The sequence below is a fragment of the Aegilops tauschii genome, chromosome 1, assembly GCF_002575655.3.
Source record: "Aegilops tauschii subsp. strangulata cultivar AL8/78 chromosome 1, Aet v6.0, whole genome shotgun sequence".
NCBI classification, from domain to species: Eukaryota; Viridiplantae; Streptophyta; class Magnoliopsida; order Poales; family Poaceae; genus Aegilops; species Aegilops tauschii.
In genome coordinates, this window is record NC_053035.3 from 4,948,460 (window position 1) to 4,965,536 (window position 17,077).

Genomic DNA, 17,077 nt, shown 5'->3' on the forward strand with positions numbered 1-17,077 from the left:
CGTGAATATTATTAAATACTCGGAGCGCGATAAAATCACAAGTTTTTTACACGACGTGGGCACATGTGCTATAGGACTGATGGTAATTTTTCATAATTTTTGGTGATGGAGAAGTATCTGAACACTTCCCTCTCCGCGGATTGCTCTTCGCGTGTCTACGACTGTGGCCGGCGGCTTCCGGGGGCTAGCACGTGCCGCCAAATCTTGCGTGGGCGTCTCTCACAAGTCTGGAAGTGTTGTGGTGGTTCCAAACGCCTGGCCCCGTCTCCGGGGAGTGCCCCCCCCTCACGGACGGCGCCGCCGCTGACACCTGAAGGGGGGAAATGGACGCGTCGGGTCTACACGGATGGGGTCTTGCTGTGGCTTTGGCCTGGATGTTGGTCCAAAGTGTTCCTATGGGCTGACCTTACACAACCGGGTGGAGAGTTCCACTGGTCAAAGCCCGTCCGTGCAAAGTCAAAGGGCTAGATCCCGTGGTCAAACGCTACAGGGTTAGGCGGGACGGGGGCCCTGGGGGGTAGCAATGCCACCGGAGCATCGCACCGGGCCCTCATACATGCCGTACGGTGTGGCGGCATGTCCGAAGAGGCGGCACACGTCTCCGGGGTGCGGCCCCCCTCACGGACGGCGATGACACAGTAGTAGATGCTCTGCGGTAACGATGCGCCGTGAATATTATTAAATACTCGGAGCCCGATAAAATCATGAGTTTTTTACACGACGTGGGCACATGTGCTATAGGACTGATGGTAATTTTTCATAATTTTTGGTGATGGAGAAGTATCTGAACACTTCCCACTCCGCGGATTGCTCTTCGCGTGTCTACAACAGTGGCCGGCAGCCTCCGGGGGCTAGCACATGCCGCCAAATCTTGCGTAGGCGGCCTCTCACAAGTCTGGAAGTGTTGTGGCGGTTGCAAACGCCCGGCCCGCGTCTCCGGGGTGTGCTCCCCCTCACGAATGGCGCCGCCCCCCGCACCTGGAGGGGGGAAACGGACGGGCGGGTCTACACGGATGGGGTCTTGCTGTGGCTTTGGCCCGGATGTTGCTCCAAAGTGTTCCTATGGGCTGACCTAACACAACCGGGTGGAGAGTTCCACTGGTCAAAGCCGGTCCGTGCAAAGTCAAAGGGCTAGATCCCATGGTCAAACGCTATAGGGTTAGGCAGGACGGGGGCCCTAGGGGGTAGCAATGCCACCGGAGCATCGCACCGGGCCCTCATACATGCCGTACGGTGTGGTGGCATGTCCAAAGAGGCGGCACGCGTCTCCGGGGTGTGGCCCCCCTCACGGACGGCGATGACACAGTAGTAGACGTTCTGCGCTAACAATGTGGCGTGAATATTATTAAGTAGTCGGAGCGCGACAAAATCATGAGTTTTTTTACACGACGTGGGCACATGTGCTATAGGACTGATGGTAATTTTTCATAATTTTTGGTGATGGAGAAGTATCTGAACACTTCCCTCTCTGCGGATTGCTCTTCGCGTGTCTACGGCTGTGGCCGGCGGCCTCCGGGGGCTAGCACATGCCGCCAAATCTTGCGTAGGTGGCCTCTCACAAGTCTGGAAGTGTTGTGGCGGTTGCAAACGCCCGGCCCGCGTCTCCGGGGTGTGCTCCCCCTCACGAATGGCTCCGCCGCCTGCACCTGGAGGGGGAAACGGACGCGTCGGGTCTACACGGATGGGGTCTTGCTGTGGCTTTGGCCCGGATGTTGCTCCAAAGTTTTCCTATGGGCTGACCTAACACAACCAGGTGGGGAGTTCCACTAGTCAAAGCCCGTCCGTGCAAAGTCAAAGGGCTAGATCCCGTGGTCAAACGCTACAGAGTTAGGCGGGACGGGGGCCCTCGGGGGTAGCAATGCCACTGGAGCATCACACCGGGCCCTCATACATGCCGTACGGTGTGGTGGCATGTCCGAAGAGGCGGCACGCGTCTCCGGGGTGTGGCCCCCCTCACGGACGGGGATGACACAGTAGTAGACGTTCTGCGGTAACGATGCGGCGTGAATATTATTAAATACTCGGAGCGCGATAAAATCACAAGTTTTTTACACGACGTGGGCACATGTGCTATAGGACTGATGGTAATTTTTCATAATTTTTGGTGATGGAGAAGTATCTGAACACTTCCCTCTCCGCGGATTGCTCTTCGCGTGTCTACGACTGTGGCCGGCGGCTTCCGGGGGCTAGCACGTGCCGCCAAATCTTGCGTGGGCGTCTCTCACAAGTCTGGAAGTGTTGTGGTGGTTCCAAACGCCTGGCCCCGTCTCCGGGGAGTGCCCCCCCCTCACGGACGGCGCCGCCGCTGACACCTGAAGGGGGGAAATGGACGCGTCGGGTCTACACGGATGGGGTCTTGCTGTGGCTTTGGCCTGGATGTTGGTCCAAAGTGTTCCTATGGGCTGACCTTACACAACCGGGTGGAGAGTTCCACTGGTCAAAGCCCGTCCGTGCAAAGTCAAAGGGCTAGATCCCGTGGTCAAACGCTACAGGGTTAGGCGGGACGGGGGCCCTGGGGGGTAGCAATGCCACCGGAGCATCGCACCGGGCCCTCATACATGCCGTACGGTGTGGCGGCATGTCCGAAGAGGCGGCACACGTCTCCGGGGTGCGGCCCCCCTCACGGACGGCGATGACACAGTAGTAGATGCTCTGCGGTAACGATGCGCCGTGAATATTATTAAATACTCGGAGCCCGATAAAATCATGAGTTTTTTACACGACGTGGGCACATGTGCTATAGGACTGATGGTAATTTTTCATAATTTTTGGTGATGGAGAAGTATCTGAACACTTCCCACTCCGCGGATTGCTCTTCGCGTGTCTACAACAGTGGCCGGCAGCCTCCGGGGGCTAGCACATGCCGCCAAATCTTGCGTAGGCGGCCTCTCACAAGTCTGGAAGTGTTGTGGCGGTTGCAAACGCCCGGCCCGCGTCTCCGGGGTGTGCTCCCCCTCACGAATGGCGCCGCCCCCCGCACCTGGAGGGGGGAAACGGACGGGCGGGTCTACACGGATGGGGTCTTGCTGTGGCTTTGGCCCGGATGTTGCTCCAAAGTGTTCCTATGGGCTGACCTAACACAACCGGGTGGAGAGTTCCACTGGTCAAAGCCGGTCCGTGCAAAGTCAAAGGGCTAGATCCCATGGTCAAACGCTATAGGGTTAGGCAGGACGGGGGCCCTAGGGGGTAGCAATGCCACCGGAGCATCGCACCGGGCCCTCATACATGCCGTACGGTGTGGTGGCATGTCCAAAGAGGCGGCACGCGTCTCCGGGGTGTGGCCCCCCTCACGGACGGCGATGACACAGTAGTAGACGTTCTGCGCTAACAATGTGGCGTGAATATTATTAAGTACTCGGAGCGCGATAAAATCATGAGTTTTTTTACACGACGTGGGCACATGTGCTATAGGACTGATGGTAATTTTTCATAATTTTTGGTGATGGAGAAGTATCTGAACACTTCCCTCTCTGCGGATTGCTCTTCGCGTGTCTACGGCTGTGGCCAGCGGCCTCCGGGGGCTAGCACATGCCGCCAAATCTTGCGTAGGCGGCCTCTCACAAGTCTGGAAGTGTTGTGGCGGTTGCAAACGCCCGGCCCGCGTCTCCGGGGTGTGCTCCCCCTCACGAATGGCTCCGCCGCCTGCACCTGGAGGGGGAAACGGACGCGTCGGGTCTACACGGATGGGGTCTTGCTGTGGCTTTGGCCCGGATGTTGCTCCAAAGTGTTCCTATGGGCTGACCTAACATAACCGGGTGGGGAGTTCCACTAGTCAAAGCCCGTCCGTGCGAAGTCAAAGGGCTAGATCCCGTGGTCAAACGCTACAGGGTTAGGCGGGACGGGGGCCCTCGGGGGTAGCAATGCCACTGGAGCATCGCACCGGGCCCTCATACATGCCGTACGGTGTGGTGGCATGTCCGAAGAGGCGGCACGCGTCTCCGGGGGTATGGCCTCCCTCACGGACGGGGATGACACAGTAGTAGCGTTCTGCGGTAACGATGCGGCGTGAATATTATTAAATACTCGGAGCGCGATAAAATCATGAGTTTTTACACGACGTGCGCACATGTGCTATAGGACTGATGGTAATTTTTCATAATTTTTGGTGATGGAGAAGTATCTGAACACTTCCCTCTCCGCGGATTGCTCTTCGCATGTCTACGACTGTGGCCGGCGGCCTCCGGGGGCTAGCACATGCCGCCAAATCTTGCGTAGGCGGCCTCTCACAAGTCTGGAAGTGTTGTGGTGGTTCCAAACGCGTGGCCCGCGTCTCCGGGGTGTGCGCCCCCTCACGGACGGCGCCGGCGCTGACACCTGGAGGGGGAAATGGACGCGTCGGGTCTACACGGATGGGGTCTTGCTGTGGCTTTGGCCTGGATGTTGGTCCAAAGTGTTCCTATGGGCTGACCTAACACAACCGGGTGGAGAGTTCCACTGGTCAAAGCCTGTCCGTGCAAAGTCAAAGGGCTAGAGCCCATGGTCAAACGCTACAGGGTTAGGCGGGACGGCGGCCCTGGCGGGTAGCAATGCCACCGGAGCATCGCACCGGGCCCTCATACATGCTGTACGACGTGGCGGCATGTCCGAAGAGGCGGCACACGTCTCCGGGGTGCGACCCCCTCACGGACGGCGATGACACAGTAGTAGACGCTCTGCGGTAACGATGCGGCGTGAATATTATAAAATACTCGGAGCGCGATAAAATCATGAGTTTTTTACATGACATGGGCACATGTGCTATAGGACTGATGGTAATTTTTCATAATTTTTTGGTGATGGAGAAGTATCTGAACACTTCCCTCTCCGCGGATTGCTCTTCGCGTGTCTACGACTGTGGCCGGCGGCCTTCGGGGGCTAGCACATACTGCCAAATCTTGCGTAGGCGGCCTCTCACAAGTCTGGAAGTGTTGTGGTGGTTGCAAACGCCCGGCACGCGTCTCCGGGGTGTGCCCCCCTCACGGACGGCGTCACCGCCGGCACCTGGAGGGAGGAAAAGGACGCGTCGGGTCTACACGGATGGGGTCCTGCTGTGGCTTTGGCCCGGATGTTTCTCCAAAGTGTTCCTATGGGCTGACATAACACAACCGGGTGGAGAGTTCCACTGGTCAAAGCCCGTCCGTGCAACGTCAAAGGGTTAGATCCCGTGGTCAAACACTAGAGGGTTAGGCGGGAAGGGGGCCCTGGTGGGTAGCAATGCCACTGGAGCATCGCACCGGGCCCTCATACATGCCGTACGGTGTGGTGGCATGTCCGAAGAGGCGGCACGCGTCTCCGGGGTGTGCCCCCCCTCACGGACGGCGATGACGCAGTAGTAGACGATCTACGGTAACGATGCGTCGTGAATATTATTAAATACTCGGAGCGCGATAAAATCATGAGTTTTTTACACGACGTGGGCACATGTATTATAGGATTGATGGTAATTTTTCATAATTTTTGGTGATGGAGAAGTATCTGAACACTTCCCTCTCCGCGGATTGCTCTTCGCGTGTCTACGACTGTGGTCGGCGGCCTCCGGGGGCTAGCACATGCCACCAAATCTTGCGTAGGCGGTCTCTCACAAGTCTGGAAGTGTTGTGGTGGTTGCAAACGCCCGGCACGCGTCTCCGGGGTGTGCCCCCCTCACGGACGGCGCCGCCGCCGGCACCTGGAGGGCGGAAACGGACGCGTCGGGTCTACACGGATGGGGTCTTGCTGTGGCTTTGGCCCGGATGTTGCTCCAAAGTGTTCCTATGGGCTGACCTAACACAACCGGGTGGAGAGTTCCACTGGTCAAAGCCCGTCCGTGCAAAGTCAAAGGGCTAGATCCCGTGGTCAAACGCTACAGGGTTAGGCAGGACGGGGACCCTAGGGGGTAGAAATGCCACCGAAGCATCGCACCGGCCCCTCATACATGCCGTACGGTGTGGTGGCATGTCCGAAGAGGCGGCACGCGTCTCCGGGGTGTGGCCCCCCTCACGGACGGCGGTGACACAGTAGTAGACGTTCTGCGGTAACAATGCAGCGTGAATATTATTAAATACTCGGAGCGCGATAAAATCATGAGTTTTTTTACACGACGTGGGCACATGTGCTATAGGACTGATGGTAATTTTTCATAATTTTCGGTGATGGAGAAGTATCTGAACACTTCCCTCTCCGCGGATTGCTCTTCGCGTGTCTACGACTGTGGCCTGCGGCCTCCGGGGGCTGGCACATGCCGCCAAATCTTGTGTAGGCGGCCTCTCACAAGTCTGGAAGTGTTGTGGCAGTTGCAAACGCCCGGCCCACATCTCTGGCCGGGGTGTGCCCCCCTGTAACACCCCGGATATAACTTTCCATATTTGTAACTCCAACTCTTGCCATTTTCGGCTATGTGTTATGATATTCCCTCCGTGGTCGGGTTTTGTCTTTCGTTTTGCATTTTGTTCATGTCATGCATCTTTGTAGGATTTAACCCTTCTCACATGTATGCATGTTTGTAGGATTTCTATACATGCGTTGAGGGTCAGAAGGATCGTGCAAATGTGGTGGTCGAGAATATTGCCAAGAAACTAGTCCACGACATGCACTATGAGGAGCGCGTCCGGTTAGTTGTCAAGTATCACGCGGACTATCTCAACCATAGGATTTCCAAACAGGAGGCTCGAGGGACGCATCTTTCACGGGACAATTACTTCAAGGCAAGTGACGATGGATGCTTGCTATTCCCTACATTACCGTAAAATTAGAATCCTTACTAAGATGTATTTGTTTAATTTACAGGTGATTCCTCGGTGGTGCGCTGACAAACGACCGTGCTGGGAGAAGATCGTCGAACGGTGGACAGATCCAGGGTGGCAGGATGAACACAAAGTAATATCTGAACGGCGTAAGTTGATGGGGGGTCGAGGACACCGTCAAGGCAACCTCACCATCCCAGGTGTCGTCTCAAAACATGTAGGCAACCACATCCTTTTCATCATGTTCTCTTTCATTTGTGAGCATTCCCTTGATTGTTTGGATCGCTTTCTTTTGCAGAAAGAAGACACTGTCAAGGATATCACTTACTTCGAGGCATGGACCATCAAACGTACCAAAGACGACAAGGACAAGGACCCTCTCCACCCCGAGAGGGACTGGATCAGCTCTAAAGCCCGGTCAGATGGAGAGAACTACACCAAAAAATTGAAGGAGACGTACGGGCCTGACGCTGATCCTCACGTGCTACCGTTTGACCCTCTTGTGGCCATTGCAGCGGCAGGCGGGAGACCGAATGGCCTGATGGCAGTTCACCTTGATTCTGTCATAACCTCCTCCCTTCCGAGAGTCAACACGCTCCGTGCTATGAGTACTGGCTCTACTCCTACCGTAGAGCGTCACGTACCACATTCCGTGAGCATTATTGAGGATATTCAGGTCAGTGCTTCTTCATTGATCCTTCATGGTCCTGCATATTTGCATTTCAGCATGAATGACATTTGCATTGCCATATTGCAGACTCGACTGATTGACACCGAGAAAGAACGAGATGAAAACCGGGCCAAGCTGAAGGCACAAGATGATCTAGTGAAGTCTTTACAACATATGGTGGCCAATCTTTATTCCATGCAAGGCCAACCAGTGCCAGAGATGCCACCGGCGCCAGAGTGGAACATTGTGAGTTTCGTTCAAACTATTTCTATCACCATTTTCGGCATTACCATATGCATTCATCTCACTATTGGGTCAATCAATCACAGCTCAACCCATCACAAGGGTCGAACAATGTTCCGGTAGTTCCACCTCAAGTTGGTGGAGTTGGGGCAGCAAAGGGAATGATGCCTTCTAATGTTGATGTTATCACTCCGGTTGATGGAGTTGGGGCAGCAAACGGAATGATGCCTTCTAATGTTGATGTTATCACTCCGATCTCCAAAATCGCATGAACTTCATGTTATGTTATGTTTGAAACTGTTCCTTGTATGTTGAGAACTCTTGCATCTTGAGACTTGTAAACTTGTGGTAGTCGAGTGTCTTCACTACTATTTCACCTTTTATGCACTATTGCTTTTATGTGGAATGCTTTTCAGAATCATTGCTTCTTTATTCAATGATGCCTATATGTGACATGTTCTATGTGTGATGAAATATATGCTGTTGTTGTATATGTTTCGCTGTAGGAAAGAAACAGAAGCAGGAAAAAAAGGCTCCTGGGCACACCATTACCGAGGGTGGCTCTCGATAATGATTGTGAAACTGGACTAGAATGCACCCTTTACCGAGAGGCCTCTCGGTAAACATGTGCCAACCAGTAGAACCTGACACCTTTACCGAGAGGCCTCTCGGTAAAGGATAATAACCTGTGGTGCCCCTGACAACTTTACCGAAAGGGCTCTCGGTAGAGGGAAAAGGATTGCCGAGGGTGGCTCTCGGCAAAGTTGGCCCTCGGCCTGCTCTCGTGGTCCCACATGTCAGGAGGTGACACGTGTCAGCCTCCTAGTGCTTCTCTTTGCCGAGAGTGGCTCTCGGCAAAGTTGGCCCTCGGCCTGTTCGCCTGGTCCCACATGTCAGGAGCTGACACGTGTCAGCCACCTACTGGGTGCCTTTGCCGAGAGTGGCTCTCGGCAAAGATGGCCCTTGGCCTGTTCGCCTGGTCCCACATGTCAGGAGCTGACACGTGTCAGCCACCTACTGGGTGGCTTTGCCGAGAGTGGATCTCGGCAAAGTTGGCCCTCGGCCTGTTCGCCTGGTCCGACATGGCAGGAGCTGACACATGTCAGCCACCTACTGAGTGGCTCTTTGCCGAGAGTGGCTCTCGGCAAAGATGGCGCTCGGCATGTTCGCCTGGTCCCACATGTCAGGAGCTGACACGTGTCGGCCACCTACTGGGTGGCTTTGCCGAGAGTGGCTCTCGGCAAAGATGGCCCTCAGCATGTTCGCCTGGTCCCACATGCCAGGAGCTGACACGTGTCAGCCACCTACTGGGTGGCTTTGCCGAGAGTGGTTCTAGGCAAAGATGGCCCTCGGCCTGTTCGCCTGGTCCCACATGTCAGGAGATGACACGTGTCAGCCGCCTACTGGCTCTCTTTGCCGAGAGTGGCACTCGGCAAAGAAGCCCCTCAGCCTGTTCCCCTGGTCCCACTTGTCAGGAACCGCCGGCACCGTCTGCTATCCGTTAGCTACTTTATTTTGCCGAGTGGTACTGTTTGGCTCTCGGCAAAGTCTTTGCCGAGTGCCCGTGTTCTGGCTCTCGGCAAAATCCTGTTTGCCGAAAAGGTGTACGCCGGGTGGCTTTCGCCGAGGGCGACACTCGGCAAAGGCTTTGCCGGCGGTTTTTTGGCCCTTTGCCGAGTGTCCGTGGCACTCGGCGTCGCCCAGAATTCCAATAGTGTTAAGATCATTATGAATGTAGTACTGAACTCATAACTCGTTTATTTTGGGCTCAACTTCACGATGCATGTATATGTTGTTGATGTGAACAACTTGAGCTTATAATAGCATAATCTTATAACACATTGTATCTTGCATCATATACCACTGCAATTCGTTGAACAATGGAATGTCTCTTTCCCTTTGTGTTGGAACAATAGTGTGTGATAAAGGGAGTGTTCTCTATACGGTTGTACATCCTGTTGTTAGTATGTCTCTGCTGAGTTGAATTGGTATCTGATTCTCTGATAATGAAATTATGGGACATTGCTAGCTCTCGTGTTGTCTGTCAACGCTTTTCATATCATCTCATCTCATCCTTTGTTAAATTTGTATTAGGCATCAAGAAAAAGAAGGTTGTATCTTTGTTCCATGAAAATCTCGTTACCAGTGCTTGTAATTAAGTGCAGTAGTAAATTATCTATTGCCCCATCCTAAGGACAAGGACCACATATGCTCCATCATAAGGACTGACAAGGACCACATATGCGTGCCCTACAACCCTCCGTAAGCCCTTTTACTTAGTACTGTTGACTTTTCTTGTTTTATAGTATGCACCTATATCCGTGTGTTCACATTCATTTGTTCCGTTTATGCATCGAACACTTGATCATTGTGATTTTACTTTGATACCCATAGAACAATAAAGCGGGATGACGTGATAACGCGCCAGTTTTGGATTCCATTTTTTCACCTTCAGGTTCACGGGGGCAATAATAATAGTGTCACAAGGAAAAGGACTACATAGTCCTGCCCTATAACCCTCTGTAAGTCCTTTTACTTAGTATATTGTTGTATTTCTCCTTTTTATGCACCTATCTTGAATATGTTTACATTCATTTGTTCTCGTTCACTCATTGTGATCGTACCTGCTTGGTCCAAGATATTTATCTTGTTTCCCATATTATAGAACAAATAAAGCAGGACTACATGGTACCACACACTAGTAGAAAACAGGGCATTGGTTCGGCCCTCATAATACCATTAATCCCGGTTCGCTCACGAACCGGGACCAAAGGAGGCAACTGTCCCGGTTCGTGAGCCCAGGGGGCCGGCCGGGCCACGTGGGCCACTGGTCCCGGTTCGTCTGGACCTTTTGGTCCCGGTTCCACGCATGAACCGGGACCAATGCGCCTCGCCCTTGGCCCATGACCATTAGTCCCGGTTTGTGCCACAAACCGGGACTAAAGGGTTGGTCCTCGTTGCGGTCAGAGTTTAGTCCCACCTCGCCAACCGAAGGGCGCTCACACCGGTTTATAAGCCCGTCCCTCTCTGCCTTGTTGAGCTCCTCTCAAAATGAAAATAGATGCCCTTATACAGGGAATTTGACCTAAATTCAGAGTGAATTTCTCTGAAATTCATTGAAATTTATTATGAATTTAGGTTGAATTCTCTCTATAGGCACATCTATGCTCATTTTTTTATGTTGGGGTTGGCGATCTTTACAGACTTTTTGTGTGTTGAATATGCACCATTCAAAATCAGTCTCTGCTTTGAATGGTTCATTTTGAACACCCAAAAAGTCTGGAGTTCAAATAAGTTCAAGAAAATGAAATCCCTTTGTAACAGATGAGTTTTCGTCTGAAACCCTGATACTTCGAAAGAGATTGTCCATTTTGTTCACGAAGTGCATCCAGCTTTTGCCGTAACCCTCTCAACTTTTTAGCACATGCTATGTGGGTGAGATGATGATACCATGCCAACTTTCAACCTTTTCAGAACTCATTTGTAGGGCTTTTCAATTTCAGGGTCATTTAGCTCAAAACAATCCGTCACTGCATGAAAAATAACAAATGAAGTCAGAAATGGTTGAAAATTGATGATGTGGCTTTGAATGGTGCATTTTGAACACACACAAAAGTCTGGAGTTCAAATAAGTTCAAGAAAATGAAATCCCTTTGTAACAGATGGGTTTTCCTCCGAAACCCTGATACTTCGAAAGAGATTGTCCATTTTGTTCACGAAGTGCATCCAGCTTTTGCCGGGACCCTCTCAACTTTTTAGCACATGCTATGTGGGTGAAATGATGATACCATGCCAACTTTCAACCTTTTCAGAGTTCATTTGTAGGGTTTTTCAATTTCAGGTTCATTTGAAATGCTTTTCAATTTTAGGGTCTTATAGCTCAAAATAATTAGTAAATGCATGAAAAATAACAAATGAAGTCAGAAAGGATTGAAAAATGATGATGTGGCTTTGAATGTTGCATTTTGAACACACAAAGAGTCAGGAGTTCAAATAAGTTTTAGAAAATGAAATCCCTTTATAACAGACGAGTTTCCGTATGAAATCCTGATACTTTGAAAGAGATTGTCCATTTTGTACACGAAGTGTATCCAGTTTTTACCGTAACCCTCTCAACTTTCTTGCACATGCTATGTGGATGAAATGATGATACCATGCCAACTTTCAACCTTTTCAGAGTTCATTTGAAATGCTTTTCAATTTTAGGGTCTTATAGCTCAAAATAATTAGTAAATGCCAGTTTTGGATTCCTTTTTTTCAGTCTTTAGATCCGTGGGAGCAATACTAGATAAAAAGAGACAAATATTAGGACACATTTCAAGTACCCTGCAGACAACAACCAAAAGAAAGTGTCACATGTGGATACTATGTCTAAAGTATAGTCTTTAACAAATATAAGCAACCTGCAAACCAAATTTTATTTATGCATTGTAAGAAATCAGCAAGCGAACAAACAGAGAAATATCAATAACACAGGACAAGACACACATTTTTACATGGAAAATCCTTGCGGGAAAAACCACGGGCACACAACGGTGATCTTTGTTGTATCCGGATAGGCTACAAATATATAGACTTACAATTAGTCGTCAACTCATCCTGTGTGGCATGTCATGTCATATGGCATACAAGAGGTATATATAGGTGGTGTATGAGTGACTTGAGTAAAAAAACAGAAATCTGAATCGGCCTCTGCTTCAGTAGACCCTGGTTTCTCACTAGGATTGAGACCTTATGTCAACATGCATCCCTTGTTGTAATGTAAGTGCGCTGAAGGGCACGGTAGTTGAACTAGAAGATGGTCGTTGGATGAGTGTTTGGTATGCCTCCCGCATGGTGGGCCTTGCTTGGGGAGAAGATTCCAAACAAGATAAGGCCAGCTTGATGAGCAGAGCTAAGCTATTCTCTTCAGTTGATATTGGTGTTGTCGGCTGTTTGTCCAGAATATCTTTCACCATCATTGCTTGTTCGCCGTTAGAAAGACTACCATCTAATAAATCCCTTGGATACTTGCCCATCACTAGCTCTAACACAACCACCCCAAAGCTATAAACATCACATTTCTCTGTCGCAACGGATGTGTATGACAGTTCTGCACAGAAGTGTCGAGAATATTAGAATCAGGAACAAATGGATAGAGATGAATGCTTCTGACGTGAGAAGGGAAGGTTATGCTAGTACATACCAGGAGCTATGTAGCCGTACGTTCCTGCTAGTGCACTCCAGTTTGATGAATCGGGCTTAAGAATCCTTGCCGTGCCGAAATCCGAGACAAAACCCTTGAAGGATGTATCAAGTAAGATGTTGTTGCTTGTGATATCTCGATGGATTATTGGTGGACTGCATTCGTGGTGCAAATAAGATATTGCTTGAGCCACATCAATTGCAAGAGCAATTCTCTTTTGCCAATCCAATTCCTTTGCTAGCTCCTCATTTTCCAATGTCCTGTGGAGGCTTCCCTGCTGAATGTAGTCGTAGACGAGAAATTTATACGCTGGATGGGAGCAGAATCCATACATTTTGACAATGCTTCGTTGTCGGATCTGTGTTAAAATTTCCATTTCACTACGAAATCTTCTTTCATCATCCAACTCTTCTTCGATCTGATGAAGCTTCTTCACAGCAACCATCTGCCCGTCTTGGAGTTGTGCCTTGTAGACTTTGCCGTATCCTCCTGTTCCAATGATGTACTTATCATCAAAGTCTTCTGTTGCCCTTACAATATTGTCAAATGCTAATCTTCCATCAAAATTCCAAACAGAGAATAGGTCCCTTGCTTCAGCGTTAGCACTTTCTTGTGGTTTTCTCTTCTTATGAGTAAGTATTATTATGACAACAATTGCAGCAACAATGCTGAAACCCATCACAAGAACAATTGGCAAAAGCAAACCAAGTATCTTTCCCTTTTTATGAGCAGTTGCTGGGGTTGAATAACATGGTGGCAGGCCAGAGAAGTTACCACACAGACCTTTATTGGGAAGAAACCAACTTGCGGAAGCATTTTGGAGTAGCCGTACTGTTGGGACTAGTCCTTCCAAGTTGTTGTAGGACACATCGAGTGCTGAAAGGCTCACCATGCTTGCAAACGAGGATGGAATGCTGCCACTGAACTGATTATGTGATAAATTCAGAAATTCTAGCATCTGCAACTTCCCAAGTTGCTGCGGCAATACACCACTGAGGTTATTGTTGCTCACATCTAACATGATCTGCAGACCTGCTAAATTTCCAATTGCGCCAGGCAGGCTCCCACTAAAGTTGTTGTTGTTGATCTTTAAAGACTGTAGTTTCATGCAGCCCCCTAGTTCCTCAGGTATTAATCCACTCAATCTGTTCCTGGATATATCAAGGTATCCTAGACTGCTTAGCTTTTCTATGCGTGTGGGTATGGATCCCGATAACTGGTTCGATGATAAGTTCAGGTTATATAGATTTGCTAAATTGAAGATTTCTGATGGAATCTGACCACTAAGATGAATAGAATCGAGTCTTAGCTCTATTAGCTTGGACAATTTAGAAAGGAATGGAGGTATGGAACCTGTGATCAAATTTTGTTGGAGATGCAATACCGTTAGCTGCTTACATGCACCTAGATTTTGTGAGATCTGCCCCGAGAGTCTATTCGACGACAAGATCATCTCTGTGAGTTGTGGATACACACCAAGATGCTGAGATATATCTCCTGTGAGTTGGTTCCTGTCAAGGTATATTCGAACCAAACTCGTACATGTCTTTAAACTCCTTGGAATGGAGCCACTGAATTCATTAGAAGAGACATAAAGATACTGAAGTCTGCCACCTGAACATATATTTGCGGGTAAATGTCCTGAAAGTGAGTTGCCTGATACCCCAAGTTCAACAAGGCTTGTGAGACCTCCAAATTCTTGAGGAAGAGAACCTGATAGATAGTTATCAAAGAGTTGCAGTTCTTGAATGCGTTGCAACTTCCCAAAAGTTTTTGGTATTGATCCTGAAATTTGGTTCATATACAGGCATAATATCTCGAGGTTTATCAGATTGCCAATCTCTTGAGGGATGGAGCCAGTTATCTGATTTTCATTTAGTTGGAGTACTACTAGCTTGGTTATGTTTCCTATGCTGTCAGGAATAGAGCCAGATATTTGGTTGTTGGACAAGTCTAAAAACTGGAGGTTCAGCAAGATGCCCAATTCTAAAGGTATTGGGCCTGTGATTTGATTTGTATAGAGAAAAAGTGTGTCCATCTTAGTGAGATTGGTTATGGTGATTGGAATTGGACCTGACAAATCATTTGAATGAAGTGCAAGACTTTGCAAATGGACTAGCCTATCTAGTTCTTGGGGTATAGGCCCTGAAAGTTGATTTCCAAATAGGTACAAAATATTTAGATGGGTCAGATTTCCAAGGGATTTCGGTATCATGCCGCTTAAGGTGTTGTTGCTTAGTTGTAGAGTTTGTAGGTTGACAAGCCTTCCAATCTCCTTGGGAATAGGACCTGATACCATGGTTTGGTGAATGAAAAGATCAGTTAACATTGTGAGGTTGCCCAAAGATGCTGGGATATGTCCCGTGAATCCGTTGAATGAGAGATCAAGCAGTTTGAGACTTTGCAGGTCACCAATCTCACTAGGAATTTTCCCTGTGAGCTGGTTGTAGGTAAGGTTAAGTACCGAAAGTGCTGGCAGGGAGTTGATACTAGGGGGTAGTGCACCACGGAGAGTGTTGTTCCGTAGATCAATATATGTGAGGAATGGAAGAGCTGAGAAGTCGAGCTCACCAAGCTGGCCATGGATGCCAGCATCGGGTAGGGAGATGTTGGTGACCACCCAGGGCATGCGGCGGCCGTGGCGGACAGCCGTGCACATGATGCCCGACCAGTTGCAGGGCCTGGTGTTTTCCTGCCAAGAGCTCATCTGCAGCGGTGTGCTCGCAAGTGTAGCTTTCCAGTGGAGGAGGGCCGCGTGTTGAGACCTCAGTGAGATCCCTCCATGGTGCACCGCATGCGCTTCTTTCAAGAGAAGAAGGCACGATACAAGCAGTAGGTAGAACCAAGGTGTTGAGCAAGATGGCATTTTGCTCCGTAGTGTTTGCATCTTGTGTTTGGCTGGGGGATGTGTTTCAGTATACGCTGCAACTCTATTTATATTAAACCAGCATGTTGTCCATTGTTATGAGGTTCTAAGTCAACCAACACACAGCGGTTGAGAAGGTGGCATGGCACCAGCAGTAGGCAGAGGCAGGACAAAGATGGTATCTTGCTGCCTAGTGTTTGCATCTTGTATTTGGTCAATACATATCCTGGAGCCCCAAGTCTTGCTGGAATTCTATTGATGTTAAAAAATAAAAGGTGTCAGTATTGAATTTTGGTCAATAAAGATCCTAGACCCCAAGTCTTGTTAGCAGTCCTTTGTAAAATGAGGCGGTGGCTGCTACTTCTGGAATTTATAAGGACTAAACAAGTAAACAACCAAGCAGTCTCATGACAACATTGACTGAAGAAAAGTTCCAAGTTCAAGTGCTTGACTTGGTAAACTTGTACTGTCTCTACTATTTCTGTACGCGTTGATTGACGTGTAACATCCAACTCGCCAATATTCCCAGGTATGCCCTTTGTAATTTACGAGTAGTAATCAAAAGCGTGCAAATTCTTACTGTCGCCTGCATACATAATTTGGTAGCTCATAGCAGTACATAGAGATGTACTATAATACAAAATGGCAGAAACGGGCAGTAAACACTTGTACACACAGTAAGTTTCAGCTGGACTAAGCTATCCGAGAAGGCTTTCTTAGGGCCGCTCCGAGTGCGACGTCTGATATAGCATTTTCTGTAGTAGTAGTGTGGTTTCGTTATCTTGTCACATGATTTAACTGATAGGCTGGATACTTGAGATCATCATGAATGTAATTCTGAACCCACAAATGGTGTATTTGAGGCTCAATGCCATGATAAGGTTTGGAAACAATTGCCTTTCGTTAAGCGTCTGTTTGCCTATCATCTTGTTATACGACGAACATTATCTTAACTTTGAAACCTCTGCCCGGCATCTCAGACAGCACTTAACCAAGTTCCATTTGCTTGATTGATTCCAGTCTCTGTAGATGCCTAATTAAGCTTGTCTCTAGACCAGTAGAATGATGTGCTCAGCTAATTGCTTTTGTCTGACATTGTGCTTGTTTTTCTTCTGCTTGTGCAGGACAGGAGGGTGAAGTGGGACTACCTAGAGTACAGTAGCACACACATAGATTCAAATCTATATCCCACAGTGTTGGTTTGATCTTGACGTAAATGGCCGACGCCTTGGTTTGTGCATGGACAGAGCAGATTCGTTGTGTCTTTCCTCGTACTCCCTCCCTTTCTAAATATAAGCCCTTTTAGAGATTTCAATACGGACTACATACGGAGGTATATAGACATATTTAAAGTGTAGATTCACTCATTTTGCTCCGTATGTAGTCTGTATTGGAATCTCTAAAAAAGCTTA

At 49.1% G+C, this 17,077-nt stretch overlaps 1 protein-coding gene across 1 annotated transcript; it reads right to left on the minus strand.

Annotated features, from left to right (window-relative positions):
• Positions 1-11,998: 11,998 nt before the first annotated feature.
• LOC109765980 (uncharacterized) lies at positions 11,999-16,124 on the minus strand. Its single transcript, XM_073506586.1, has 2 exons — positions 12,800-16,124; positions 11,999-12,706 (listed from the first exon to the last, which is right to left on the minus strand). The coding sequence occupies exons 1-2, from the start codon at positions 15,684-15,686 to the stop codon at positions 12,333-12,335; spliced, it is 3,261 nt and encodes a 1,086-aa protein (XP_073362687.1). The 5' UTR covers positions 15,687-16,124; the 3' UTR covers positions 11,999-12,332.
• Positions 16,125-17,077: the final 953 nt, after the last annotated feature.